The 20073-nt window shown below is 38.6% G+C and overlaps 2 protein-coding genes across 5 annotated transcripts in view; one reads left to right on the top strand and one right to left on the bottom strand.

Annotated features, from left to right (window-relative positions):
* LOC102475928 (acyl-coenzyme A synthetase ACSM4, mitochondrial) overlaps positions 1-14524 on the top strand; it is a 31146-nt gene extending 16622 nt beyond the window's left edge. The window contains exons 5-13 of the mRNA XM_006153288.3: positions 15-171; positions 1851-1930; positions 3607-3730; positions 4575-4655; positions 4801-4902; positions 5789-5916; positions 6011-6110; positions 8273-8392; positions 10920-14524. Of these exons, the coding sequence (XP_006153350.1) occupies positions 15-171; positions 1851-1930; positions 3607-3730; positions 4575-4655; positions 4801-4902; positions 5789-5916; positions 6011-6110; positions 8273-8392; positions 10920-11006 (979 nt within the window). The 3' untranslated portion in view covers positions 11007-14524. The remainder of the gene's footprint in view (positions 1-14; positions 172-1850; positions 1931-3606; positions 3731-4574; positions 4656-4800; positions 4903-5788; positions 5917-6010; positions 6111-8272; positions 8393-10919) is intronic.
* Positions 8192-20073, bottom strand: part of THUMPD1 (THUMP domain 1 NAT10 acetyltransferase adaptor) — a 12228-nt gene continuing 346 nt past the window's right edge. Inside the window, exons 2-6 of one of the 4 annotated variants that reach the window (XM_027773756.1) lie at positions 19931-20066; positions 18591-18765; positions 16576-16824; positions 15449-15878; positions 8192-8230 (exon numbers count right to left, since the gene is read on the bottom strand). In XM_027773756.1, coding sequence (XP_027629557.1) covers positions 15469-15878; positions 16576-16824; positions 18591-18765; positions 19931-20066 — 970 coding nt within the window. In that variant the 3' untranslated portion in view covers positions 8192-8230; positions 15449-15468. Of the gene's footprint in view, positions 8231-9350; positions 9431-14644; positions 15879-16575; positions 16825-18590; positions 18766-19930; positions 20067-20073 lie in introns of those variants that run through there. The other 3 variants (XM_027773755.1, XM_027773754.1, XM_027773753.1) reach the window with 3 other exon arrangements.

Below are 20073 nucleotides of genomic sequence, written 5' to 3'. Positions count from 1 at the left end.
TTTTCATCATTTAGGTACTGGCTGGACTTGAAGTCCTCAGATATTATATGGAACATGTCTGACACCGGCTGGATCAAGGCTGCCATTGGCAGTGTGTTTTCTTCCTGGCTTCAGGGAGCCTGCGTTTTTGTCCACCGAATGGCCCAGTTTGACACTGACACCTTCCTAGATGTAAGTTGTGACCTCCAGCTACATATATCTTTATAGATCTCCCTATCTCCCACAAAACCATGAAGAAATGGTCTCTTAGCATATAGGGCCCCTTGGGTTTTTGGAAACCATTCCTATTTAAGAAGCAAAATTTCCAAGGCTGTGGCTTTAGAACATAGAGAACAGAGTGGAGAGGAAAGACCCACAACACTCTCAGGCATGAAATCCAGACTTACTCAAGAGTTGTTAGTGTTCCTGAATCTGTGACTGCTTAAGAGCCTACATCTAAACAAGTATTTTATTTCTGATTCTAAAGACCAAAGACAACAGATAAATCTGAACTGTGTGGAGACTGAATACAGGGTCTCCTTTCTCCCAGAGCAGCTCCTTACATTCTCCTTGCCTCTTTCTAAGCTCCTTACGTTGTTCAATTTCAGAACCCAGTACTGTTCTGGGAACCAGGCTTGCCCTTCCTTTCTCAGCCAAAGATAGCTAAATTGAGATATTAGATACCTCCAGTTTCTTTAGCCTTTAGAAAAATGTGTTTCCACCAATTATTTTTCAACCATGCAAAATAAGTTTAACAAAATATATATGATTAAATACACACCACACCTGTGTGTGAATGAATACAAGCTATGATTATCCTATTATTTTGCTAACTGGTCTGACAAGGTGGCTTGAGGGTCTTAACAGAAATGTAGAGTAATTGGGATCTCTGCATCAGGTTTACAAAGTGCCCTGCAGGAGATTAATGTTGTTTTTAAAATGACATTTGTATTTAACCAAGCTAATATGTGCATTTTTAAGTGCCATGAACACCTTTATGAAATGATGTTGTTCTTAAACACATTCCATTTAGTAAAAGGAATTAGGATCTAGGGAGTAGGTACACCCAGTAGAAATATTCAGTCACCGATCAGAAGTTATTCTTGATCTATGAAAATAAAGATGGCCTAGACATACACCTTGAGAGCTTAAATTTAAAGGCTTAAATTTAATACAAATTGTCAATATTTTATGCAACACAGAACTTCTCCAGAAAGATTATCTCTTAAATCATTAGTACTTCTCTAAATATAAAATGCCTAGATAACTATTTGATTTAAGGAACTGGAAGATAATAGTCCATATTTTTAAAAGGCCTGCAAAAGAAAGAAAGAAAGAAAAGATCTGGAAAAAATAGTGCCTACTTTTGCATTTACTTAATCCACTTAAAGGGACTGATGCCTTTTATTTGAAAAGGTGCTGGAAAAGTTCCAGTTGGCTTACACATCCAGAGTCAGTACTATACATGATAACATGAGCAAGAAGTTATAAGATTCTACCAGGGAAGGTAACTTGCAACCCTGAGGTAGAATAAGATTCTACCAGGGAAGGTAACTTGCAACCCTGAGGTAGAATAAGCCAGTTTATAATTTAAGCTGTTTTCAAATTGAACAATTTACTTGTTGAATTTGTTTTGTATTGTCTATTTCAGTAACATATACACATTCTTTCCAGTAACTGGAAATTTCCAGTAGACAAATACACTGTAGTTGTCACCTGTGACAACTGATAAATATTTACTTTCTAATTTCTAGTAATGAACATTAGGCGGGCGCATATTAATGGAAGAGAATGAGAGGTTGTAGACATCATCTCTAGTTATGGCCTTCAGTTGACCAATTCTGATATCTGTGTGTTTCTCCATCATCCAGACGCTCACCACTTACCCCATCACGACCTTGTGCAGTGCACCCACTGTGTACCGGATGCTTGTGCAAAAGGACCTTAAGAGGTACTTGGGCAGACATTTCCATTTGAACCATAAACAAAAGCTATCATCTAGTACCACAGGTCTCCCCTTTTTGGTACAGGATAGCCTAGAGCTTCTCAGTCTCGCCATTATTAACATTTTAGACTAAATAATTGTGTGTCATGGGGGTGGGGATGGCTGTCCTATGCACTGTAGGATATTGAGCAGCATCTCTGGCCTCTAGCTACTAGATGCCAGTAGCACCTCTTGCTCCCACCCCATTCGGAACCATGAAAAATGTCCCTGGATATCGTCTAATGTCCTCTTATGAGGCAAATTCATCCCCCAGGTTAAGATCACTAGGAGAGCCTCCAGGGACAACTGGACCCTAATATTCCAGAATTCTCACTCAAAAAAGTGTGTTGTTCAGTACCATTTTTAAGAACACTGTCATTTTAGAAGCAACCCTAAAAACAAGTAAACATGAGTACATGTATACAGCCTTGAAGGTGTGGATGCCCAGGATGGAAAGTGCTATGAGAGAGAATAAAGCAAATGTGAATTATCTCTTTTCCCAGTCAATTCCAACTCCCTTATAGTCCTCAAGTGTAATTTGAGTGCTATTCAAAGCTTATTTTGAGGGCCAGCAGATGGCGTAGCAGTTATGTTGCTGATCTCCCACATGGGCAACTGCTGTTCAAGTCCTCAACTTGGTGGCTTCAAAATCACGCAGGGCATGTGTGTGTGTATATGTCCAAGATCCTGGGAGAATGGAGGAGAAGGGATTGTGGCATGGACTTCTCCCCTGGGGAGTGATTTCTCACTTTCCCTCTCACTGTCTCTGTCTCTCCCCCCTGTCGCCCCAGCAAGCACATGTACCCTAAGGCAAAAAGCTCTGTTTAAAAAAAAAAAAAAAAGTTATTTTGAATACACACATCTACTCACACCCTCCTGCCCATATGGGACTTCAATGCATGAGAGTCGGGCTGTTCCAAGCTTCTCAAATCTGAGTTTAATAAAGTCACTGGTTCAAAGCTCAAGCTCCAAAGTCAAACAGGGAGGGCTCTGCTACTTACTAATAGTGTGATATCGGACACTCAGCAATGCTCCAGGTGAACTAAACCTGGTCAACTCCATCCACAAAAGAGGATTAAGAGTCACCTCACAGGATTATGGTGAGAATTCAATGAAAGTGGCATGCTTGGTGAGATTGGCCTGGCAAGTGGTAAGTGCATAGTACAGAGTACCCAACTCAGCCCTTTATCATTTGTGAGGCCTTGGAAAAATGCTTTAACTTCTCCGAGCCTCAACTTCCTCATCTGTAAAATGGGGATTATGAGGATTCTTAGTGCTCCTAAAGCCCTTACAACATAGCAACTGCTCAATTAATGCTAGCTGTTATATCATATAACTTGTAATGAGCACTTAGTGTCACTATTGGCGTTTTCTCCTCCCCTTTTCTCACTTTAATAGCTAAATTTGCAACTCCCTTCAAAAATGTGAGTTCTGTCAGGAATCTGTTTTAATTACTAATGTGCTCTGTCTGCCTAGAACAATGTCTGGCAATGCAGTGGGTGTTCAACAATTATTTGTTGTATGAACTTTCCTAAGACTTTTCTCTCCTAGCTCCTTGCTTATTACTCAATGTCCTAATTATTTTGCAGTGAAAGCCATGCATATGTGTCTCCCAAAAATCTCATGCAACTCTGTCTTTTCAGATATAAGTTCAAGAAGCTGCGACACTGCTTGACAGGAGGAGAGCCACTCAACCCAGAAGTGCTGGAACAGTGGAAGGCACAAACTGGGCTGGAGCTGTATGAGGGCTATGGACAGACAGAAGTGGTATATCTAAAGGGCAGGGTTTAAATTTAAGAATTTGAGGGGTTTTGAGCCCTAGGACTATCAACTGAACCCCTGAAGTGACCTATCTTGCTCTAAATGTTTATAGAGATTTCCATTATACTTTACCCTACTGGTAGTGACCAAAACTTGTGAATTGCCCAATTAGGTTTGGCTGAAAGGAAACTATGGCCATTCTACAAATCTTCCTGTCTTCTCTTGGTCAGGGACATTAAGGAAGGGGGAGACTTAGAATTGAGTAGCTCAAGTTTCCACTGTGCTGGGATAGACCCCTTGAGATCCTCTGTGGGAATTTATTCTGAGGTGTACTAAAGGACTCTAAAGGGGAGTTTTTCAAAGTATGGTCCTCAAACCAGGAGCATCAGCTTCATCTAGGAATTTGGTAAAAATGAAAATTCCCAGACCTCATTCCCACATCTACTGAAACTCTGGGAAGAGGCACAGCAACTTGTGCTTTAGCAATGCTCCCGGTGATTCTGATGCACCCTCAAATTTGAGAACACCAGTGAGAATTAATATTTTTCAGAGGATGAGACTGCATACCAGGAAAACTGGTCAAAACAGAATCTTTTTAAAAAATAATTACTTATGTTATTCATCATTATTATTAGTTTTAATTTGACCAGAGAGAAACAGAGAGAGAGAGAGAAAGGGAAAGTGAGAAAATAAGCTGCCAAGTCTGGGACTCCAGTCATGTTGGAGTCCAAAGCCCTAACTACCACGGCTCCTGCCAGACCCTCAAAACTGAATCATAAGTTTCACTATCATGATATAAATAGCTACAGAAAATTTTCATATATTTATACCAAAAATATCCTCTCAATAGGGAATAATTTGTGCCAATCAGAAAGGACAAGAAATTAAACCTGGCTCAATGGGGAAAGGAGTGGTACCCTATGATGTTCAGGTAGGTTGAGAAAATATCCGACCGGTTTTCAATAAGGAAAAGAGAATATTTTAAAGTTTTCTGGCATCCGTTATGTAACTACTCACAACTTGTTTTTCATATTGTGCAAAGAAAATGTTAATGGAAATTGTTTCTTTTGTTCTAGATTATAGATGAAAAGGGCAATATCCTACCACCTGGCAAAGAAGGAGAAATTGCCCTCAAAATAAAGACTACACGGCCCTTCTGTTTCTTCTCTGAATATGTGGTATGAGAATGCAGGAAGTGCTACTCATGCTTTAATATAGACATGGGTTCAAGTTTCATATCCACCAAGTCTTGTTACGTAACCTTAGGCAAATGACAAAACTCATGCTGGTATCATGTGGTGACTATTATCTATCTCCTAGTAGTATTTCTAAGATTTAGACTCCATGTGTAAACTAGTTACAATGGTTGTCTTGTTTTCTAAGGAAATGGGAGAGAGGTTTACTTTTTATTATAATCTTTTAGACCTTTTATATTTGAAACCATCTTTTTCCAAAAAAATCATTTCTTTTAGAAGTAGGATTTGTGGGAACCAGCAGTTAGCGTAATGGCTATGTCGCTGGACTCCCACGTAGTCGACCGCGGTTCGCGTCCCGGACCCGGTGGCTTAAAACTCACGCCGGGTGCGTGTGCGTGCGTGCCCAAGATCCCAGAGGAGAATGGAGGAGAAGGGACTGCGGTGTGGCCATCCCCCCTGGGGGGTGATTTCTCACTTTCTGTCTCTCTGTCTTTCTGGTGAGCACATATGCCCTATGGGAAAAAACCTCTACCAAAAAAAAAAAAGCTTATACCTTCATGGTAGGATCTCTGCTTGTGGTAAGGGACATTAGAGAGGATTCCCTATGATTGAATTCTGGTGGGTTTATAAGTGGGAAAAGGAAATCAGAACAGGCAGAAACATAGACAGTCACTCTGCTCAAGATCCTGCCTTCTGCCACATTGTAGCCTCAGCAGAAGTCAGTGTCTGGACCTTGGACCGCCAAACCGTAAGCTAAATAAGCCTCTTTTCTTATTTACCACTCGGTATTAGGTATTTCTGTTAGCAACACAAGACATCCTGTCTATTCTGACCAAGCTCATCTCCAAATGTCATCGTTAATTCCTAGGACAATCCAGAGAAAACTGCTGCCACCATGAGAGGAAATTTTTATATCACTGGAGACAGAGGCATGATGGACAGCGATGGGTATTTCTGGTTTGTCGGCAGAGCTGATGATGTCATTATATCCTCTGGGTTTGTAAATTTGTCACTCATAGAAAGAACAATTTGTCAGGGAGAAAACTCTCCCACCTACAGGGTGTAGTGATCAGAGGCTTCTTCTTGTCAGCTACCGCATTGGGCCATTCGAGGTGGAGAGCGCACTCATTGAGCACCCAGCAGTGGTGGAATCAGCTGTGGTCAGTAGTCCAGATCCACTTCGAGGAGAGGTAGAGTGAAATGTCATTAACATGGTCATTTTACACTTTCTAATTCTGTCCTCCTTACCACTGTGAAGACTGAGTCCAGAGTAATCACTTCATTTTCATTATGTGTCAAAAATGTATATTAAGCAATCAACTTTACAAATTAGTTATGTCCCTAAACAAGTATATTAGGATTATTTTAGTGACATTAAAAAAATGTTTTAAGTCACAAGCATTCAGGCACAGCTGTATCTGAGGGTTGATGTGAAATTAGCAAGATTTAGTGTCACTCCATTTTTGGTTCTGCTATTCTTTGTTGACTCTGTTTGGGTACACCTGTCCCACTTGAGAGCAACCAACTTGACTTACACAACTCCACAACTCTCCTAGCCCCTCAGAGAAGGAGCTCTTTCCCATATTTCAAGTTAATTCCCAGGATCGTATTTGCCTGTCTTAGAGCACATCTCCAACCAATGCGGTGCAGGGAATGCTATATGCTGACTGGTCAAACCTGGATCAGTTGGCTGTCATTGGAAGCTGGGGTTGATATCAACCCACCAGGAAGAAGTTAGTATAATACTCCATAGGAAAATCAGGGAACTACTACTAAAAAGGGGTGGCAAAAAATTCATAAGCAAAAGCAGCACATTACACTGTATATGTACAACTGTCATGGAATTCAGAGTACATTTTCTCACAGAAAAACATGAAAACATAAGACCAGGGCCAGGTTACCAAGCAAGTCCCATGATCTTGTTTAGGATCTAATGAAAGAGAACTCAAACAACAACAGTAAAAGTCTTCATTCTAGGAGGAAGCCCTATGGTATGGAAGGGAGAAATTTTCCTTCCTCATGAAAGTTTCCTACAGGCCCAGTTAAGTGGCACAATTTCAAAAATTTGCCTTTCATCCACATCTTTCTGTATCTCATGCTCATATACCAGTGACCCTCTGTAGAGACACTGTGGATCCCATACTCTTAGACTCTAGTACCCCTTCCAGTCTTGAGTTAGTCTAGTCTCCAAAATGTTTTCCTTCTGCCAACATATTCTCATTCTCTCAATATAGCTGATTTTACCTGAATGGAAGCAAACACCAATTAGAATCAGTGTATGAATAATTAAACTATGCTTACTAACCTCAACAACTATCTAATTACTGGGTTTTAAACAGTATTACAAAGAGAAGCAATATATATACATACATATATATATATATATGTATGTATATATATGTATATATGTGTGTGTGTATATATATATACACACACACACACACACACATACATACATACGTAGCAAGAAAGACCTCATATAGATCAGTTCTTACTGAATTGGATTACCAACATACACAATTCTTCCATTAGACCTCCAAAATTTTCTTCAAACTACATAAAATGGGTATTCAGAGTACACAGAAAATGAGTATTATGTAACAGCTATCCATGCCTTTGAATTTTTCTTTTGCCCAAAAATAAACTCGTACTTTAATCCCATTTTTCTACGAATCTTTCAAAGTACCTACATATTTTTTTTTTTTTGAGAGATTTTCGCTATAGGGTGCGTGCGCTCACCAGACAGAGAGAGACAGAGACAGAAAGCGAGAAATCACCCCCCAGGGAGGATGGTCACGCCGCAATCCCTTCTCCTCCATTCTCCTCTTGGGATCTTGGGCGCACACGCACACACACCCGGTGTGAGTTTTAAGCCACCGGGTCCAGGATGCGAACCGCGGTCGACTACGTAGGAGTCCAGCGACATAGCCATTATGCTAACTGCTGGTTCCCAAGTACCCTTGTATTTTCTAGAAGCTTAATTTGCTCTCCACTACATGCTTCTAACATATAGATTTATGGAGTAGGCAGTCATCTGTAAATCAGACTGCCTTGTACAGTAAATATAATCAGTCTGATTGAACTGGTGAACATGTGTGACATGTAAATAGAATTCAGTCATTAATTTTCTTAAACCACTGCACCCTTATTCACAAAGCATTTATCCAGAATTAGATCTTAAACCCTCACTTTATAATTGTACACAAACTTTGGTAGGTGATATCTAGCACTTGCAGTCATCATTCAAGCTGCTATTAACAAATAGGTACCTGTGATCAGCAGGTTTGGTTCCAAACCCTTGATGATGCGTCTGAAAAGCAAACAGCAAAATACATTGACTTTTCTGCTGCAGGTGGTGAAAGCTTTTGTTGTCTTATCTGCACCCTTTAAATTTTCCAACCTTGAGAAATTAACTCTTGAGCTTCAAGATCATGTGAAAAAATCAACTGCACCTTACAAATATCCAAGAAAGGTAAGTACTTTGAACAAGTTGTTATCAAACTAAGGTCTAAGTTAATATACATTTTATTAGATCCTGACTTTATAGTAGCTCATTACATACATAGAAGACAGTTTGTTTTCAATTTGTTTAGACCTAAGAATTTTGCTTTAAATTTTGTTTTCATATTAGGGCACTACAAATGCTCAATAAACTAGAACTATATTTTTTTTATCAATTCTGCAATACTGAGTTAACAACTAAGATTTTTTTTCCCACCTAAGAATTTTGCTTTAAATTTTGTTTTCATATTAGGGCACTACAAATGCTCAATAAACTAGAACTATTAACTAACTTTTTTTTTATCAATTCTGCAATACTGAGCTAACTACTAAGATGTTTTTTCCCAATTACCAAAAGGCATGTAGTTACACCAGAGAGAGCACTGCCCCGCAAGTCACACTGCAATCCCCTTTCCTCCATTTTTCTATCTCATCAGGATTTAGGGCACAAATGCACACATACCAAGTGTTTTTCAAGCCATGGGAGGGTCAGGATTGAAATCTTGGTTTTTCCTGTGGGATCTGGCTCCCTATGCATGTATAACACTTTACCTTTGTGATATGGGGGTGGCCCCTAAGAATCTAATAGGACTAATTAGTCCCATTCCACACTGGGAAAAAAGTGGTCACAAAGAACTGCCAATATCTTGTTTTTATGAATGTCATCCATTTCATCTTAGTACTTCTATCCATAATACCAATAAATTCAATGCACAGGTCTTTAAGTACCAAATGATTTTATTTCTTTTTTAGATGTTTGCCATAGGACACATGCACTTGCTAGAGACAGACAGTAAGAGGGAAAGTGAGAAATCTCCTGCTGTGGGGATGGCCACGCAGCAATCGCTTCTCTTCCATTCTCCTGGGATCTTGAGCACTCATGCACATGCACCAGCATCACTTTCAAGATACCAGGTCCAGGACTCAAGCCACAGTTGCCACGTAGGAGTACAGTGCCTTAACCACGCCACCAGCTGGCCCAAGTGGCTTTATTTAAGACTCAGGAAAGCAGTAGTTAAAAAAAAAAAATTAAAAACCTGTGGAATTTTTCCTGAAATTTTCAAAGGACGATTTAAGACTGTGCATTAATTAATCAGCTCATTAACTAATTAGCTAATAATGCTAACTATTACTGAGATGGCATTGCAGTTTCCTTCTAGCCCTGGAATCATATTGGTTGATACTGACTTATCCTCTACATATTCCATGTGGCATTATTTCAACCCAAAAGTAGCTAATTTCAATCTAAGAACTACTCATATTTTCTCCATTAAATTGGCTAAATCAGGGCTGGTGCTATAGTGCAGCAGCTAAATACAACATATAGAAAGGCAGATCCTAAATCCTGGACTGCAGCTTGAATTCCAGCCAGGTGCGTGTGAACATGTGCCTGAAATCCTGATGGGATAATTTTAAAAGGATTGCAGTCTAACCACACCCTGTTGGGGTGTGCTTTCTCTCTCTCTCTCTCTCTCTCTGGTTAGTACATGTAACTCCTGGCAATGAAAACTTAAAACACATTTTTTTTGATCCACCAAATCACTGACCATTTAACTTTCAGAAATGTTGTCTAGAGTATTTTAATATGCAGAATCTTATTTTGAGAGAGGGGAACAAAGACTCTATGGTCAAGCCAGAACATAAAGGACAAACTATATATCCTCCAAATTATCCCTAAAAAAAATCTCCCTCAGAACCTCTAAGACCCAACTCTTGAAAGTTCAGAAGTCAAGAACTAATTCTTTTTGCACTTAGATGTAGCCTGCATTTCCTAGAGGCAGAAGACTAGGTCGTTTGAACAAGGGGAAATTAACGGGATAAAGGGATTATTTTTCTCTAGCAAAGCATTTAAGTAGCTTTGTACCCAAAATCCTTATAATGGAGCTACATTGTCATTATTTTTTAAAATAATTAATTTTATTCATCATTATTTAACTTGCCACAGGACACATATGCTTAACAGTGAGATACAGAGAAAGAGAGAAGGAAAGTAAGAAAGCAAGCCAGCAGGTCCAGGACTTGCTTCAGTCAGCCATGTGGGAGTCCAGTGCCTTCACCACACTACTTGTGGCCCTACATTGTCATTCTTACTATGTAAACAGATCAGTGTCTAGTGTCCATGAAAGTCAGTGGACTTAGGCTGAGGTCATCTCTAGACTCTAATAAACAGCCTGGAATGCATATAAGCTCTCTGTTGCACTGACAATTGGGTTAAGTCAAAATGGAATCAAATGGGGCTGGGCTGGTAGCATAGTAGTAAGGGCAGCTGGATCTGACATGACTGACAACACCGCTGGATTCCCAAACAGCTTGGCAAGGCAGGCAAGTCAGTCACTTGTGCGTGCATGACCAAAATCCCCGAAGCAGGGCAAAATGGAAGAGAACGAATTGCAGTGTGACCACTTTCCTTCTCTCCCTTTTACTAGCAGGCAAGTCTTCTGGAAAAATTTGTTTAAAAAATAGAATCAAGTGTCTCATAATGTTTTTCTGTCAATTAGGTGGAATTTGTTCAAGAACTCCCAAAGACAATCACTGGGAAAATCAAAAGAAATGTTTTAAGAGACCAAGAATGGGGACGAGCATAGCCTGAAAGAAAATCCAGGGATTAAGTAGTAGCGTGGTTGCTTTGTTTCAGTACTTGCTTCCTGATTATTGAGTGACAATTTTAAAAATGCTTAAGACTTTTCTTGGTTGAAAAGTGGGGATTTTTAGTACTTAAGCCAAACACTAATAAGTAAATAAATATCTAAAAATATTGGGGAAGGAAACTGTTATAATGACCAAATTGACAATAAAGACTGATTTCTGTAGTGTTTAAAATAGCAGGGATCAAATGATTACTTAGAATACACACAATGAATCTGTATTTATCTTGTACCTGAATAATCTGAAATAAAGAACTATTCTAAGAGAAATGTTCAAAATAGAATTTCTTTTGCTTAACATCCTATGAAATCAATACTTCAAGGTAGATTAAAATACTAATGTTAAGATGGAGAATATAAGTAATTCAAAAGCCAGCAAGTTAATTTAATTAAATCAAGTACTGTTCACAATACCTCATTCTGAAGTATACTCACCAGAGTATCTGAAACTTGGAATACTCAGGGGTATTAATTATTAAAAGGAATTAATAAATTTTTAATATCTTTTGTTAGAATCACATATATGACTGTTTTAATACATCGCTTGATATATAAAAATGTTTTATGACACGAATACTACAAGTCAAGAGATTTACCAAGAGGGAGAAATAAACAGTACAGAACACCAATTTCTAGGGAGCAAATTTATTTTAATTTTTCTGAAAATACCAGGAACTATGAAAACCAAGCTGAAAATCTGGCCATACCAAAAACAAAATACAAATAAAAATAGTATTTCAGAATCATGTCTAACTTTGGAGGAACATGTTTTAAAATATCAAGTTCAACACTCTTCTATAGAGCAAAACAAGTTTACTAAATCACAATACTGGAGTTTTTTTTTTTTTTTAATTTATTTTTTTTTTTTTTTTTTTTTTAATAAAAAGCTAAAAGAAAAAAGAACACTCAATTCCCATCCTGGAATCTTGTCATTTATAAAATATACTCAGACAACTGTGAAAGTAAACAACTAATAAACCTGAAAACAAAGTTTTCAATAAAAGTCCAGATTCCAATGGAACACAGTACTGTACAGCTGGGGAAAAGAAGCTTTTACTCCAAGCCTTACCAGATACAAATAAATACAAAAGTCAATTAAAAACAAAATATAAAATTAAAATCATTCTGGAGTAGCAGCTTCACAAAGCAAAAGAAACTCAGTTCCACAGAGTATATGTTCTGTAGGTATTTGGTGAATTTTATTCCCAGCGTCCCTTTGTCTTGCACTAAGAAAATAAAAGTAGCTTTGTCTTGGACCAAGTCCACTGAAGGCACCAAATTCTTTCCTCCCTGTTCCTCCAAATGATCTTAACAGTACTCTGGAGATCATTTCGAGTTGACTTCATTTTAAATATCTGATGATATACAACCAAGTTTCATCCCCATTTGCATTAACAAGGTCCTGCCTATTCTGGTCTCTCCCAAATCTTTCTGGTCTGGTTTAACAAGCAGAACCACCAGCTAGAATGACAGAAATCTATTCCTATGTTCACTAGCCACTAAATAAGCATAGTCAATTGTGTGGGAAGCCCTAACATTTATACAACTTATCTTTAAAACTTAAGAATAAACCGTTCTCTAAAAGTTATTATCTTTAAAGTGCCTTAATAGGCTCATTCTGAAGTTTATTTTGCAGCCCTTGTGGGTGTCTGTCTTTTTTAATCATTTTATCCAGGATGAGCACTGAAAACACTTTGAAATTCAGGAAACCCTCACAATACGAATGTGAGCACTATGTTGAAGATACTCTTATTTTGAAGAAATCCAACGATGGCCAAATTCCTTCTCTTCTCTGACAAAATTTCAGGCAGAAAATTTAGAGAAATCCTTATCTTGGCATATCTTAGTACTGAAAAAAGGAGGGGAAATGCTATTTAATTTGGTTGTGTTCTTCCAGGTAGGTTTCAGTAGGATTTGAGACTACTTAGATTCTTTCATTCTCCTTCTCAACTGGCTGAAGAAACATTTTGAGTTTTTTTGGCGATGTGATTGTTCTAAAATCAGTTTCCTTTTCAATTTAAGACTCTTGTCACTTAAAGAAATATTTTTTCTTTGGGATCTTGCAGAAACTTACTCACTTATTCAGGCAATGATATATATTTAACTGCTAATTAAGCTAGTTTTCATAGCCCTTCTTCATTTTCAATGCACTGAGCAAAATCTGGCCTACTACTTTTGTGTAAATGCTTTGGCCATTCACGTTTCAGCTCATGTATTCTACTGAAAACTCTTCCTCTGATAACCTCTAGATTTCTGGATGTTAGAGATTTGTGTATTCTTTGTCCAATTTTACTTTGGGGTTTGTTTGTTTAACATTCTTGCATAAACAGGTCTTCAATCAAGTTAACCATTTTTGAAGCATTATTCAGAACTTTCTTTATTTTATCCCTAAGATTTTTGTTTTCTTATAGGGAGAGTGGGGAGCAAACAGATATTCTGATTGGGTCTCACCATGTCATGATGCTCCTGCTCCAGCCTCCTCTCCAGCCATAGGCACAAGCCACTGTACCAAGCCCACCTAGACTGGTCAAGGGACCAAACCCACGCCTCCCATTCAGAACCAATCTCACGCAGCAGCACCGTACCAATGATGCCAACACAACTGGGCCACTCCCAAGTTTTTGCTATCAGCAGCATGCTACTATAATGTCAACATTTTTTATAAGGCAAAACTTGTCATGCAGTCAACCACTGTGGGGTACCAGGAGTACAGATAACAGAACTTTGGTTTTCAGATATAAAGACACAACATTAAATATACATTTGCCTTTGTTTCAGGAGACTCCTAATAGCAGAAAAAGTATTTTTAAATTTCACTATCATTTATAGAACTTACAAATGCTATAGGATGACAAATACTTGTGCAATCTGGTGACTTGTCAATCCAGAGGAAGAAGCTGCTGCTTTTCAGCTAATTACACAAAATCTCTTTAGCATATTGTGACATGTCATCAGTAAGTCAACTCACTAAACTGGAAATAAAGTCTTTTCAACTTCTTGGACTGTTTCTTGTGCTAACATTCTATTGCTGGTATTACTAAGTTCTTGCCAACTATGTAAAAATTTCCTTTTTTGGGATAAATTCTGCTACTAAAGAATTTGCTTCTTAAGCCTTTTCACTCAATGTGCTATTTTTAAACAAAAGCTTTGCTGTTTTGATATTTTGAAAGGCCTTTAAAACAATCAACATCCTTACTTGTGTAATGGCTATGATTTACAGTTAGCTGTAGCAATTGCTAAATTTGTAAGCTGCATGGCCAGACACTGCACAAAGGACAATTAAGACTACAAGTCCAAATAAAATCCTTGAGAAGTAGCTTTCATTATAAAGAATTTCTTTGTGTCTCCTGTACGAGGGTATGCTGAGTAACTCAGATTAGAATTCTTCCTTCCTAATCTTATCAGAAACATGTGTAAGTCTCTGCCTACAGCGGTCCTCTTCTATTTCACATCTTGCCTTCAAAAATTTTAACGATGGACCATCAGATCTGTTTGTAACAAATATATATTAATAAATATGAAAGTAGACATTATAAAAAGAAAAATGAAAAGTATAAAAAAAAAAATCTCACACTTGTGTAATGGCTATGATTTACAGTTAGCTGTAGCAATTGCTAAATTTGTAAGCTGCATGCCAGACACTGCACAAAGGACAATTAAGACTACAAGTCCAAATAAAATCCTTGAGAAGTAGCTTTCATTATAAAGAATTTCTTTGTGTCTCCTGTACGAGGGTATGCTGAGTAACTCAGATTAGAATTCTTCCTTCCTAATCTTATCAGAAACATGTGTAAGTCTCTGCCTACAGCGGTCCTCTTCTATTTCACATCTTGCCTTCAAAAATTTTAACGATGGACCATCAGATCTGTTTGTAACAAATATATATTAATAAATATGAAAGTAGACATTATAAAAAGAAAAATGAAAAGTATAAAAAAAAAAATCACAGAAAAATTTTCTTCTAACCTACACAGTCCAAATTTTTGAAATGTCCACAACAAAATGGCAGGAGACAACCAAGTTATGGCACATAAAAATTCCTTCTTACCATGACACCTTTCCTCTGATTTTCTACTTCACAGAACTTTATCACTCCCATAAGTCAACTGGCAGTGCATAATGAGAGACTAGCGATGATAATCGTGGGGGAGAGGCCAGCCTCCTCCTCCTACCCCTCTCCTCCCTGTGCAACAGTATGTGGGCCTATACTGCTGTACAGGGCTGACAGTCTCTACCAACATCGCCAACAAGGCAGCATGATCACTGTTCTCTACTGTAAGAACAGCACTATACAGCACACAAAGGTCAAAAACTGTATTTTCAGTCACGATTTTATATAGAACCCCCCGCAACATCTCAGAAACCCCAGATGAGTAACCCACCTCCGACACCAAATGACCTCCTATGAGAGGACACTTTCATTTGACTTGGATTCTTCTGTGACTTGATTTGCAAGTTCAGGCTTATCTTCTCCCTCATTCACCACTTCAGTCTCAGACACTGGTTTTGTCTGCCCTAGTTCTTCATTATTCTCTGGTACTTCCTGCTGGTTATTTTTTCCTTCTGTTAGGTCATTTTGATTTAATTTGTCACCAGATTCCAATTTAGCTTCTTTCCCATTTCCCTGCTTTGGGTTAACCTGTGAAGGCTCCTTAGCACTCTTCACCACTTCCTGGAGATTGTATTTTCTGAACAGCATGTAATCCTTCACGACACTCAGGCAACAGACAGCTTTGATGATTTCTACGACCACCGTGTACTGTGGATTGGTAAGATCCACTTTATTTTCTGAATTGAGACTGCTCACTATTCCTGTAACAAAAATAGAAAAATGCTTAGTCTGAGAATACTATTAGACTTGACGAATAGAAAAAAATATTTGTCTCTTTGTTGAGGACTTGTTAAAACAATATACTAGTCTGATCCTTTTTATGTGGTCTTTGATTAAATTCCGAGTCTTTTCTTTTTTTTAAAAAAAGTATGCCATAGGGCATGTGCACTTGCCAAACAAAGAGGGAAAGCAAGAAATTATCCTCCATGGGGCAAGGTCACACGGCAATACCATCTCCTCCACTTCTTCCTCCTGTTGGGATTTTAGGCACGTACAGGTGTTTTCCCTTTTTTTTTGCACATGTTGTTTTTCAAGCCTCTTAAGTCCAAGACTTGCACCATGCTGTCCATCATGTTGGATCCAGCTGCCTTAACTACCACACCACCAGCCCCCCCTCCATCAAGTCCTTCCAATAAATACAAATAAATGTAATCCTAAGACATTTAATAAGAGTACTTTTTTTCCCAAAGAAAATTCAATCCCAATTTTGAAAGGCTTTACCATAACATCTCATATCTAACACTAATATCAGTTAGGTTTGATATATTGTCAAGGACATTTTAATATCACTGTTCTACACTTTAAAATGTAAGACTAGATCTTTAAAAAAGAAAAACCTTAAAAACAAGAATAAGTTTACTATTACATTCCTATATAAAATCACTAAGAGAAACAAACCTGCCAATTCTTTGATGACTTCTTCTCTATTCATATGACTGTTATTTCGAGATTTATATACAATCTGAAATGTCCCTTTATTTGGAGCTTTAAACCAGGGTTCCAAAAATGTTTCTGCATATTTCTTCATATCTTCTAAAAAAGCCTTACATGTGCCTGAGATGGGTAACATTCGCAGAATAACACGAGTCTTCTTTTTCTTGGTTTTATACATATCCTGAAGAATATGATGCACTAATTTCTCAGGTTCTAAAAGACAAAAAAATCAGCACAGAAATAAAAAGGTAAGTTCAAAAACACTTTAAAGAGTCTTCAAACTCTAAAATGAATTTACATTGGTAGTGGTATAACTGACAGAAAGAGTAGAGGTATACATAATGGATTTCAAAACAAAATTTACCTTTTTTTTTTTTTTTTAATTTGCCAGAGGGCACATACACTAACTGGAGAGACAGAGAGAAAAGACAGAAAGTGGGGAACCAGCAGTTAGCGTAATGGCTATGTTGCTGGATTCCCACGTAGTTGACCGCAGTTCGCGTCCCGGACCCGGTGGCTTAGAATTCACGCCGGGCGCATGTGCGTGCGTGCCCAAGATCCTGAGAGGTAAAGAAAAAAAAAAAAAGATAGAAAGTGAGAAAGCACCTCTCATTGGGAAATTGTCACATTCCAATCCCTTCTCCTCAATTCCTCCTTCTTTTCAGGATTTTGGGCATGCACACACATGTACCGGGGTTTTTTTGTTGTTGTTTTTTAACTTTATCTATCTATCTATTTTTTCTTTTTTATTTGAACAGAGAGGGACAGAGTGACAGAGAGAAAAAGAGAGAGAGAGTGAAAGTGAGAAAGCAAGTTGTCTGGTCCAGAACTCAAACTGTGGTTAGCAACATGGAAGTTCAGCACCCTTAACCACATTGCCGGCCACCCTTGTGTGTTTTTCAAGCCATAGGGCCTGGGACTCAAACTGCACAGTCAGCCATGTGAAATCTAGCTGCCTAACCACCACACCACTGGCTAGCAAACCCAGTCATTTTTGCAACTAATATTTCTTTAGTGCCTACTATATACTAATATTTTACCTAATATTTTAACTTTTCACATTACTACTTTCACTCAAAATAACTAAGTAGACACCAAAATTAACATTTTTGTGATATCCTGATTTATCTGACCGCAACGTATTATTTTCCCATAACACCAACTATCAGAATAACAAATATGAAACAAAACAAAAATCTTCAAGTCACTTAAAAAAAGATTTAATTAATCTACTGGCTAAATCAGTACATAAGTCTAGATCTCAGACCTGGGAGAAATCTCAAGACCATGCAATGAATAAAAACATCAGTTTAGGGCTACTCAGTGTCTTCAATATTTTTAAGTTAGTTGATGAAACTTAAAAGTCAAGAAACTGGGCCAGAAAGTGGTATTGAGGTTAACGAGGCTAGATCCCAAAAACCAACTGTGCAGTTAAGAGTCCTGGACCAGGAGGTCTGAAATACACTGGTCAATGTACATATATGCCCCAAATTCCAAGAGGAGAATGAATTGTGAAAGGACTGTGGTGTGACCTCCGCTCCCTGGGGGGGTGCTCTCTTACTTTCTTTCTCCCTCTCTCTCTAAGGGAAGTGCACATATCCTATAGTAAACAGTCACAACAAAATAAAAAAACTTCTCCAGATTTCCAACTTAAAAAAAAATACTAGGAAATTTGGCCCTACATTCTCAAATAGCAACAACTAGCTGGAGTTGAGGGGGAGTCCTGCCCCTTTTAGACAGAACAGGCACTTTTGTTTTGCCTAAAGTTACATACAAAGGAAGAACGTTTCCCACTCAAGTCAATGCTATGTCTACCACCTCATTCTGCCTTTCTGTGTGCCCACTGTTAATACAACATAGAGAGAATCTAATCAAACGATTAACCAAACAAAGCCATTTTGTAGGCAGTATTCTCTGAGGCAGGGAGACGCCTCCATAGCATGGCATTAAAAATCTTAAGGGTTATTAGTCAGACAAACCTATCCCAAGTGTCCTTATGAAGACTACATTATTTGCTCCACTCTCTACTGACTGGAACCTTCTTAGCCTCATCGCTGTAGATGCTTTAATGTCATCAACTTCTTTCTTCAAGGCAGCCTCCATATCGTCGTCATCTCCCTCACTTTCAGAGAGCTGCTGATCCTTATCTGTAAACTGTTTGCAATAAAACTCATGAGCAGAAATGGCACAACAGTTCATGTTTAAACACCATAATTAATTTCTTATGTGAAACTCCCACTAGCAAATGACTCAATATTGACAACGAAATTTATTATTAAGAGTCTGAGAAACCACTTCCTCCAAACTGTAAAGAAAGGAGAGTTCCCTTAGACTGTGGTAGATATAATTCAAAATGTTTTCAAAAGTATCGCAACAACAAAATGGAAAATGTTCTCACAGGATAAATCATATCAGGGTGTTCTTCATACCATCACTAAATACATTTGTGCATGATATAACACTCTCCTTTTGGTAAAAACAGACCAAATATTTATGGAATTAAAAACCTTTACTCCTGTTCTACTGAGGAACAGGGCACAGAAACAGTTCAAGAATCTGCTCAAGGCACCACTGAAGACACACGCACCTGTGGCCCAGTTCTCTGTCCACCAATATGGTTGCCAATCAAACCGGATTAGTAGAATAATTGTACAAACTTTTGGAGCCTTTATTATATACCAGGATGTATTTTAGGTACACAAGCAACTCTCTAGCCAATCACATAGTAGCATTCTTTTTTAGCTAGTTCAGCAGAATTAAGTACTGTGTCCGCGCCCAAATCCCAATGCAAAGTTAAATCATCTCTCGGTACTATCCTTCAAGAAATTGTTTGGAATGTTCACGTGCATATTCACCTAAATTTTAAGCCAATAACATGATTTCCAAACTGTGGGAAAAGCAAGATTTTGGATGGTATTGGAACAAGAGATTTTACTTTTTAAAACCTGTGATTTTACACAATTGAGAAGTTCCTATTAAAGAGACTGAGACAGGGCTCCCTCCAAAATGCTCAGGAAAGAGGCAGTCCCCTCAGACTGTGATAGCCATTTATTGACCGCTTCGCCTGGCCCACAGCATGCAGTAAGTGCGAGCTAGTTTCATCAATAAATGGAAAAGGAAAAGCAAAAATAAAACAAAGTGCGTGCTCTTGTAGTACAGGACGTTACTGCGAGAGCCTCACCAAAGGGCGGGAACAGGGACAAGGCCACGCCCCCACACCACGCGCCTGGCAAATGTCGCGCGTGCGTACACAGGCAGCCAGCCGCAAGCCTGCCGTCCTTCACATAGGCCTGGCTGGCCCGGCCGATCCCCCTGGTACCTTTTCGGGGCCGTACATGTCGTCGCCGTACTCGTTGAGCAGGCTGTAGGCCTCCTCCACGCACTTGCGCTCATTCATGTTGCAGGTGATGAGGATGCCCTGTAGCCCGGGTTCCAGCTGCCGCGGCCCGCCGGCGGCGCGCG

Source organism: Tupaia chinensis, unplaced genomic scaffold (genome assembly GCF_000334495.1).
Source record: "Tupaia chinensis unplaced genomic scaffold, TupChi_1.0 Scaffold000367_1, whole genome shotgun sequence".
Classification (NCBI taxonomy): Eukaryota; Metazoa; Chordata; class Mammalia; order Scandentia; family Tupaiidae; genus Tupaia; species Tupaia belangeri.
This window is presented reverse-complemented; position numbering and strand designations above follow the sequence as displayed.